Source organism: Taudactylus pleione, unplaced genomic scaffold (genome assembly GCF_031769625.1).
Source record: "Taudactylus pleione unplaced genomic scaffold, aTauple2 ptg000978l, whole genome shotgun sequence".
Classification (NCBI taxonomy): domain Eukaryota; kingdom Metazoa; phylum Chordata; class Amphibia; order Anura; family Myobatrachidae; genus Taudactylus; species Taudactylus pleione.
The window spans coordinates 819,512-830,310 of NW_028285379.1; the positions used below are offsets into that span (position 1 = coordinate 819,512).

General features: G+C 48.1%; 1 protein-coding gene across 1 annotated transcript in view; it reads left to right on the plus strand.

Annotated features, from left to right (window-relative positions):
• Nucleotides 1-7,374, plus strand: part of REG4 (regenerating family member 4) — a 28,717-nt gene extending 21,343 nt beyond the window's left edge. The window contains exon 5 of the mRNA XM_088460763.1: nt 7,271-7,374. Coding sequence (XP_088316889.1) covers nt 7,271-7,338 — 68 coding nt within the window. The 3' untranslated portion in view covers nt 7,339-7,374. The remainder of the gene's footprint in view (nt 1-7,270) is intronic.
• Nucleotides 7,375-10,799: the final 3,425 nt, after the last annotated feature.

A 10,799-nucleotide genomic window follows, 5' to 3' on the forward strand; every position in this document is an offset into this window, starting at 1 on the left:
TAGTAAGGCCGCGCTGTGAGATCAGTACAGACGTGTACAGGTAGTAAGGCCGCGCTGTGAGGTCAGTACAGACGTGTACAGGTAGTAAGGCCACGCTGTGACGTCAGTACAGACTTGTACAGGTAGTAAGGCCGCGCTGTGAGGTCAGTACAGACGTGTACAGGTAGTAAGGCCGCGCTGTGAGGTCAGTACAGACTTGTACAGGTAGTAAGGCCGCGCTGTGAGGTCAGTACAGACTTGTACAGGTAGTAAGGCCGCGCTGTGAGGTCAGTACAGACTTGTACAGGTAGTAAGGCCGCGCTGTGAGGTCAGTACAGACTTGTACAGGTAGTAAGGCCGCGCTGTGAGGTCAGTACAGACGTGTACAGGTAGTAAGGCCGCGCTGTGAGGTCAGTACAGACGTGTACAGGTAGTAAGGCCGCGCTGTGAGGTCAGTACAGACTTGTACAGGTAGTAAGGCCGCGCTGTGAGGTCAGTACAGACTTGTACAGGTAGTAAGGCCGCGCTGTGAGGTCAGTACAGACTTGTACAGGTAGTAAGGCCGCGCTGTGAGGTCAGTACAGACTTGTACAGGTGGTAAGGCCGCGCTGTGATGTCAGTACAGACTTATCTTATTATGGTGGTGCCCTGGGACGGCTTGGCTGGGCCAGTTTTGGGGGGGGGTCCTGCGCTCTGGATTTGAACCCTAGTATGTTAGGGGCCTACCCGAAAGAGGTTACCTGGATATGGTGTGTAGGCCCATAACCTTGGCCATGATTATGCTAAAAACCTCTATTGATTGCAAAATTGTATTGCATTTATATATATTATTAATAATTTGGAGTTGTGCACCTGAGATTTGTCTGTTTCTGTGCCTGCAATTTGTCTCATCAGGTAGCAACTCCCATATATATATATATATATATATATTGTGACACAGTCAGATTAGGAGGTCCCTCTCCTGGGTAGGGGACTCCTTCCTTACACACACACACACAGCAGCAGGGAAGCAGCACACCAGTCTGGAAGCGAGTAGAAGCAGGTCGGCGCCAGTCTTTATTGTACAATGTCAGAAACATAAATATAAATCCTAGCCCTGTCGGGGCACTAACTTCACAGGTAGTTCCCTAACTACCAGAACCTGGCAGGGCCTAGTGCCCTCACCAGCAACAAAAGCACAGCACAACACTTACAGTTTAGGTTTTCAAGTGTCTCTGAGCAAACTCCCTGTCTGCTCTCCCAGGTGAGACAATCAGCCCTAAACACACTAGGCTTATATTGGCCACTCTCAGGTGGAAAACTAACAACCTGTTACCAGGCTGCGAGAACCAAAACCTGGAGTGGCCGTGGGTGGAGCCCTCCCTCTCCTCTCACCCACAACCCCCAGGTCCCAAACCGGCTTTTCAAAAAGCCGAAACTCAAACCTGCTACACTGCAGACTTTCTCCTGGGGGTTTAAAACACAAAAGACAGGAATCTGGGACAAATGTACCTGCCACAGACCACTTTACCAATGATCCTATCACATATCCCCCCCCTTTGTTTCGACCTGTGGGGCGGAACAACTGAAGCCCCCAAACAATGAACGCGTGACAACGCGTCAGCATTGGCCAGCTGGCTTCCTGGCCTGTGTTCCACTGAAAATTTAAAAGTTTGTAACGCCAAGAACCATCTTGTAATTCTCGCATTACTGTCCTTATTTTCAGACATCCACTTCAGAGGGGCATGGTCAGTGATCAATTTGAACTTTCTTCCGACCAAGTAGTACCTGAGAGCCTCTAACGCCCACTTTATGGCCAACGCCTCCTTCTCCACTGTGGCATAGTTTCTCTCATGTACATTCAACTTTCTGCTAAGATAGAAAATAGGGTGTTCCTCACCCTCCTTGTTCTGGGACAGGACCGCTCCTATACCTACTTCTGATGCATCGGTTTATACTATGAATTCCTTTTCAAAATTAGGAGTCATCAGGACTGGTTGGGAACACAACGCTACTTTCAACTCCTGAAAAGCTTTCTCTGCCTCAGGACTCCATTCTACCATGACTTTTTGTTTACCTTTGGTCAGGTCAGTCAGTGGGACTGCCATGGTGGCAAAGTTGGGTATAAACCTCCTGTAGTACCCCGTAATTCCCAAGAAGGCTCTCACCTGCTTCTTATTCAGAGGCCGTGGCCAGTTTTGTATGGCATCAACCTTATTGAGCTGAGGCTTTATCAGGCCTCTGCCAATGGTGTATCCCAGATATTTTACTTCCTCCATGCCTAGACAACACTTTTTTGGGTTGGCTGTCAAACCTGCCTTATAGATGGAGTCCAACACTGCTTGCACCCTGGGTAAGTGAGACTGCCAATCAGGACTATGAACGACCACGTCATCCAGATAAGCAGCCGCATACCGTCTATGGGGCCTTAGAACCCTGTCCATCATTCTTTGGAAGGTAGCAGGTGCCCCATGTAGCCCGAAGGGTAACAGCTTGTACTGAAACAAGCCCTCTGGCGCTGAAAAAGCTGTCTTTTGTTTGGCGCGCTCGGTTAACGGTACTTGCCAATACCCTTTGGTTAGGTCAAGAGTGGTTAAATACCTGGCCGTCCCTAGTCTCTCAATCAGTTCATCCACTCTTGGCATCGGGTAGGCATCGAATTTTGAAACACTGTTCAACTTTCGGAAGTCATTGCAGAAACGCACACTCCCGTCGGGCTTTGGAATCAACACAATGGGACTTGACCATTCACTATGTGATTCTTCAATAACCCCTAACTCTAGCATATTTTTCATTTCTTTCGACACCGATTCTCTTTGTGCTTCTGGTAACCTATAGGGCTTTAGATTAACTTTAACCCCTGGGTCAGTGATGATGTCATGTTTAATGACCGAGGTTTTCCCAGGTACGTCAGAGAACAGTACCCTATTTCTAATCAGAAACTCCTTGACCTCTTGTTGTTGAATTGCAGACAGGGTTTTTGCCACTGTCACTTCGGGAACTAAGGGCCCTGGACTTACTGGAGGGTCTCGGACGGCCGACAGTACCGTTCTATCTTTCCAGGGCTTTAACAGATTTATATGGTATATCTGTTCCGGCTTTCTTTTCCCCGGCTGGTAAACTTTGTAATTGACCTGCCCCACTCTTTCTAAGATTTCAAAGGGCCCTTGCCATTTAGCCAAAAGTTTATTTTCCACAGTGGGAACCAATACTAACACTCTGTCCCCAGGAGCAAAGCTGCGTAACCGAGCATTGCGGTTGTATACCCTCTGCTGTGCCTGTTGAGCCTGTTCCAGGTGCTCTCTCACTATCGGCACTACCGCAGCAATTCTCTCCTGCATTTGAGAAACATACTCAATCACCGTTTTGTAAGGACTAGACTGCCCCTCCCATGTCTCTTTGGCAGTGTCTCCCATACAACAAGTCGAAGGGTGAAAACCCGGTGGAGGACTGGGGAACTTCTCTTATGGCCAACAATAAATACGGCAATAAGTAGTCCCAATCCCTACCATCCTTGTCGACCACTTTCCTAAGCATGTGTTTTAACGTCTTGTTAAACCTTTCGACCAGCCCATCGGTTTGGGGGTGATAAACCGAAGTTCTTAACTGTTCGATTTTGAACAGTCGGCATAACGCTTTCATGACTTTGGACATAAACGGTGTACCCTGGTCAGTTAGTATCTCCTTGGGTATACCCAGCCTGCTAAAGACATGAACTAGCTCTCTGGCAATGGTCATGGTTGACGTATTGCGCAACGAGATCGCTTCTGGGTACCTGGTAGCGTAATCCATTATGATCAGAATATACTGGTGTCCCCTGGCAGACTTCATTAAGGGTCCAACCAAATCTATCGCTATTCTTTCAAACGGCACCTCTATGATAGGCAATGGAACTAGTGGACCCTTAAAATGTGGCCTAGGAGCATGATACTGACACTCAGGGCAGGATGCGCAAAAGTCAGATACCTCTTTATGAAGCCCGGGCCAGAAAAACCTCTGCATTATTCGCTCAGTGGTTTTCTCTACCCCTAGATGGCCTGCCGTTATATGACCATGGGCCAGATCCAACACTGTTCTTCTGTAGGCTTTGGGAACTATTAGTTGTTCCATAACATCTTCCCCCTTCTTAGTCACCTGATATAACAAATCCTGACACATTGCCATGTGGGGATAGGACAAAGGACTATCAGGGTCTACGGGTTTACCATCAACTACTTTTACATTCTCCCTGGCTTTTACCAAAGTAGGGTCATTCAACTGCTCGACGGCAAAGACCTTTCTGACCTCTAAATCAGGCAGACGATCACCTGGCCCAACAACACTTCCCACCTCAATGGGAGGCACATCAGTTGGCGGCGGGCCACCGTCACGTTCCGCATTCTCTAGTTCGCCAACCATAGTAGAAAAAGGGAATAACTCTGACTCAGAAGAAACTCCCTCCTCCACTACATCGACAACCTTCTCAAATGGATCGGGGTTGTTCACCTCTGGAACAAAACGGCTTTCCCACAACTTCCAGAAGTGAGCAAAGTCTCTCCCCAATATTGCATCGTACACCAGACCATGCACCAAACCCACAGAAACTATAGCAGAGCCACATGGTGTCTCGATGTTCACCTCGGCCGTAACATAATATGGAGTATCCCCATGTATGCAGGTCACACCAACAGTTTTCCCTGTATGCCTCAAGGGGTTCACCAGCTCAGCTTTTATAAGTGTCACCAAGCTACCAGAGTCTAACAGTGCCTCTACTCGGTTGCCATCTACAGTGAGTACACACATGTGCTTATCAGTCTCAGCCTGCCGGTCAGCCGTGCAGGCTATCTGTGCAAAGAAAGACCCCCTGCGGTAGACATGAGCAGTATCACATTGCATAGGTTCAGTTGTAAGTGCACAATTAGCGGCAATATGGCCGAAGCCACCACATCGGAAACACTGAGTCATATTAATGTCTAGTCTTTTTCTGGGCAAGAACCTTCCCGGCCTGGCAGGCCTGTCTCCAGGTTCTACACCCTCAGTCTTAGGTACATTCCACCGCCCAGCACCCTTCTCCCCTGGAACAGTCTTACCAGTGTCTCTGGGAGTTCGCCGGTGCGCCATCGGGGCTCGGTGGGGCATACTCATCAGCTCCTCAGCCGCCACGTACCTCTTCACCAGCTCGACCAACTGGTCCGCGGACTTAGGGTCTGCATGGCTCACCCACTTGCGCAGAGTCACAGGTAATGATCGCAGGTACCGGTCCATCACGACCCTTTCCACGATCTGTGGTCCCGTCAGCGTCTCGGGCTGTAGCCATTTTGAGGACAGATGGACGAGGTCATGCATCTGTGAACGTGGAGGCTTGTCCCTATGGAACTCCCAGCGGTGGACCCGTTGGGCATGAACAAAGGTGGTGACTCCAAAGCGAGTTAGGATCTCCTGTTTTAGTTTTTTAAAGTCCTTGGCATCAGCCAGGCATAAGTCGAAATAGGCCTTTTGTGGCTCCCCAGACAAAAAAGGTGCCACCAGACTTGCCCACTGCTCCTTGGGCCAACTCTCCCTTTCGGCCGTTCTTTCAAACGCGGTGAGATAGGCCTCCACATCATCGCCCCGAAGTCATCTTTTGGAGGAAGTGACTGGCTCGTACGGAGTGAGTGGGGGTGGGAGGACCAGTAGCAACATCTCTGGGCCGGGCGAGCAGGTGCTGTACCACCTCTTTTATGGCCTGGCAGGTTTCCTCGATGGCGACCTGTTGTTGCCTCTGGGCTGTCTCCAAGGCCAACAGTTGAACCCTGGTGGATTCCTGCTGAGCTCTGGTAGATTCCTGCTGAAGTTTGTTTGTCTCCTGCTGAGCTGCTGTAACTTGGAGCAAGGCCTTAATAATGTCCTCCTTTTTGTCCTGGGGTGTAGGTTGGAAGCTGAACCTTACCTCTCTGACCATTGGCTGACGCCTCCTCTATGGGACTCCAAGGACACAGCGTTATTTCCACACTTACAAATTGGGTGTCTGTCCCTTTAATTTTTAAATGGAAAGTTTTCCTCTTGCTGCAACTTCAGTGTGTGTGGTTGCCCGCATTCTCCACCATTTTGTGACACAGTCAGATTAGGAGGTCCCTCTCCTGGGTAGGGGACTCCTTCCTTACACACACACACAGCAGCAGGGAAGCAGCACATTAGTCTGGAAGCGAGTACAAGCAGGTCGGCGCCAGTCTTTATTGTACAATGTCAGAAACAAAGAAAACAAATATAAATCCTAGCCCTGTCGGGGCACTAACTTCACAGGTAGTTCCCTAACTACCAGAACCTGGCAGGGCCTAGTGCCCTCACCAGCAACAAAAGCACAGCACAACACTTACAGTTTAGGTTTTCAAGTGTCTCTGAGCAAACTCCCTGTCTGCTCTCCCAGGTGAGACAATCAGCCCTAAACACACTAGGCTTATATTGGCCACTCTCAGGTGGAAAACTAACAACCTGTTACCAGGCTGCGAGAACCAAAACCTGGCCGTGGGTGGAGCCCTCCCTCTCCTCTCACCCACAACCCCCAGGTCCCAAACCGGCTTTTCAAAAAGCCGAAACTCAAGCCTGCTACACTGCAGACTTTCTCCTGGGGGTTTAAAACACAAAAGACAGGAATCTGGGACAAATGTACCTGCCACAGACCACTTTACCAATGATCCTATCAATATATATATATATAGTCAGGTTGTGCAGTCCAGAAATCTTTCCCATATACATTTCCCAGTTCACCCAGCAGGTGCACAGGTGTATTCATTACTCACTGGCATTTTCCAGGACACCCAGCAGGTGCACAGGTGTATTCATTACTCACTGACACATTTCCCAGGAAATAAATTACAGCATACTAGGTTTATCTGGATGGACTTTAATTCATTGCATTATGTAACTATGATTCACCTGTCTGAAACTAATAATGTATTACATTCAGCCTAATGGGGCAGTTCACATACAATTCTATATTACCTTTGGATCTAAAGTGGTACTGCTGAGCGTCTGGATGCCCATGTTCTGTAATCTGCTTATATATGCACTAACGTTATGTGTGAAATACATTTTAATTAGAAATACAAACTAGCTGAGTTCTGACAAGTGTTCTAGATGGTTCCATTTTTACTTTATCAGGAAACGTACAGGAGTGAGGATGAGGAGAAGGCTGGGGGTTGCTGCCTCCGAGGGATCACTGAGGAATGAAATCCTCGGTGACCTATAGCAGGATATGGTGGGATGGACTGATCCTGCTCTCTGTATGCTGCCTCATTGTCACCATAGTCCTCACTATGAATGTGATACCAATGATATGGTTTCTGTTTTGCAGAGTTTGTGACTTGGAATGACAGCAACTGTAAACTGGCCAAGCAATACGTGTGTAAATACAAACCCTAAGCCACAAACCCTATACCCTACTCATCCCATCACCAGAAGGCCCACCCAGGAACCACGTGCGGGGGAATATGTACAGGAGGAGGAATCGTGGCAACATCACTGCTCAGATCCCAGAGGAACTGGGGAGAATCTTCCCACAAATAGCCACAGAGTACTAATAAATCATTAGCTTGTACAGGCCTCGTGTTCCTGGTCTTATTACCACTTACTGTATATACTGTACATGCCTCGTGTTCCTGGTCTTATTACCACTTACTGTATATACTGTACACGCCTCGTGTTCCTGGTCTTATTACCACTTACTGTATATACTGTACATGCCTTGTGTTCCTGGTCTTATTACCACTTAATGTATATACTGTACATGCCTCGTGTTCCTGGTCTTATTACCACTTACTGTATATACTGTACAGGCCTCGTGTTCCTGGTCTTATTACCACTTACTGTATATACTGTACATGCCTCGTGTTCCTGGTCTTACCACTTGCTGTATGTACATAGTGCAGCCATATGTCATAAAACCAACATAAGGGCTAATACAGGAATACTTTACTCCAAGCACAGTAACATATTGTACTATTACCATATAAAGGAATCAGTGTCACCTGTGCACCCAGAGAGCTGAACATTCATTTAATGAGAGCTCCAGCCATGGGGGCTGCTTTGGGAATCTACAGTACAGTGCGCCCTCCCATACAGAGTTCTCTTTCTCTTACTACAGTACAGTGCGCCCTCCCATACATAGTTCTCTTTCTCTTACTACAGTACAGTACACCCTCCCATACAGAGTTCTCTTTCTCTTACTACAGTACAGTGCGCCCTCCCATACAGAGTTCTCTTTCTCTTACTACAGTACAGTGCACCCTCCCATACAGAGTTCTCTTTCTCTTACTACAGCACAGTGCACCCTCCCATACAGAGTTCTCTTTCTCTTACTACAGCACAGTGCACCCTCCCATACAGAGTTCTCTTTCTCTTACTACAGTACAGTGCACCCTCCCATACAGAGTTCTCTTTCTCTTACTACAGTACAGTGCACCCTCCCATCACGAGTTCTCTTTCTCTTACTACAGTACAGGGCGCCCTCCCATACAGAGTTCTCTTTCTCTAACTACAGTACAGTGCGCCCTCCCATACCGAGTTCTCTTACTACAATACAGTGCGCCCTCCCATACCGAGTTCTCGTTCTCTTACTACAGTACAGTGCGCCCTCCCATACCTAGTTCTCTTTCTCTTACTACAGCACAGTGCACCCTCCCATACAAAGTTCTCTTTCTCTTACTACAGCACAGTGCACCCTCCCATACAGAGTTATTTTTCTTACTACAATACAGTGCACCCTCCCATACAGAGTTCTCTTTCTCTTACTACAGTACAGTGCACCCTCCCATCACGAGTTCTCTTTCTTTTACTACAGTACAGAGCACCCTCCCATACAGTTCTTTCTTTTACTACAAATGAAACACCAGCACTTCTAGCTTAGAGACAATACGAATAGTGAAATGTCACCATTACGGCACTACCCCTAAGATAGCATGATATTATCAGTAAGTAGCTACAGATCAGGGATCTCTCCCCTGCTGTGTCCCAGAACAGGGTATGGCAGACCCCACAGCCAGCTAACCACCCACTAAGACCCCCTGCAAGAAGCATAGTATGCCCCCATTAAGCACACAAGTGAAGCCTCTTCTGGACAGTAAACCTTGTGGAACGTAATTAAGTAAAAAAGGCTCCTACGTGTCAGCTAACACCTAGACATGGCATCACCAGCCTTATCACTAACCTAGCCAGCCTGCTCCCTGCAGCCATTGCCCACGGTACCTTGCGGAAGGGTACGGAAGAATGAATTGGAAAAGATAGTTCTCAGTAGTTGCTCCCATAGTATTTCAATAAATGTTTCTCTTACCTTGCAATACAAGAAGGCAGTACCACCAAGTATGAAGGGACCAAGAATCATAAAACCCTGTCCCAGCAATGCGGTTACTACAGGGCAGTTTCTAGGGGTATGGGCTGATAGTGCCAAAAGGCAAAATGCACCCCCCCTCAAACATAAGACAGTAATTTTGCACGCACCGAACACACGCTCGCCCTGGAGAAGGGGCGTGGCCTCATGAAAAGGGGGTGTGGCCTCAAAAGTAAAGACTTCTTTATGAGTAAATTACGTTAATATAACCAAAGGATTAGGGACAGCAAAACCAACTGCTGCTTTCCTGACAAATAATAAAGCTCCCCACAGAGATTCATAACATCGCTCCCCACAGAGACAAATAACAACTCTCCCCACAGAAACACATAACATCTCTCCCCACAGAGAGAAACATCGCTCCCCACAGAGATACGTAGCATCGCTCCCCACAGAGATACGTAGCATCGCTCCCCACAGAGATACGTAGCATCGCTCCCCACAGAGATACGTAGCATCGCTCCCCACAGAGATACGTAGCATCGCTCCCCACAGAGATACGTAGCATCGCTCCCCACAGAGATACGTAGCATCGCTCCCCACAGAGATACGTAGCATCGCTCCCCACAGAGATACGTAGCATCGCTCCCCACAGAGATACGTAGCATCGCTCCCCACAGAGATACGTAGCATCGCTCCCCACAGAGATACGTAGCATCGCTCCCCACAGAGATACGTAGCATCGCTCCCCACAGAGATACGTAGCATCGCTCCCCACAGAGATACGTAGCATCGCTCCCCACAGAGATACGTAGCATCGCTCCCCACAGAGATACGTAGCATCGCTCCCCACAGAGACAAATAACATCTCTCCCCACAGAAACACATAACATCTCTCCCCACAGAGACAAATAACATCGCTCCCCACAGAGACAAATAACATCTCTCTCCACAGAGATACATAGCATCTCTCCCCACAGAGACAAATAACATCGCTCCCCACAGAGACAAATAACATCGCTCCCCACAGAGACAGATAACATCTCTCTCCACAGAGACAGATAACATCTCTCTCCACAGAGATACATAGCATCTCTCCCCACAGAGACAAATAACATCTCTCCCCACAGAGACAAATAACATCTCTCCCCACAGAGACAAATAACATCTCTCCCCACAGAGACAAATAACATCTCTCCCCACAGAGACAAATAACATCGCTCCCCACAGAGATACATAGCATCTCTCACCACAGAGACAAATAACAACTCTCCCCACAGAGATACATAGCATCTCTCCCCACAGAGACAAATAACATCTCTCCCCACAGAGACAAATAACATCTCTCCCCACAGAGACAAATAACATCGCTCCCCACAGAGACAAATAACATCGCTCCCCACAGAGATACATAGCATCTCTCACCACAGAGACAAATAACAACTCTCCCACAGAGACAAATAACATTGCTCCCCACAGAGACAAATAACATCTCTCCCCAGAGATACATAACAACGCTCCCCACAGAGATACATAGCATCGCTCCCCACAGAGATAC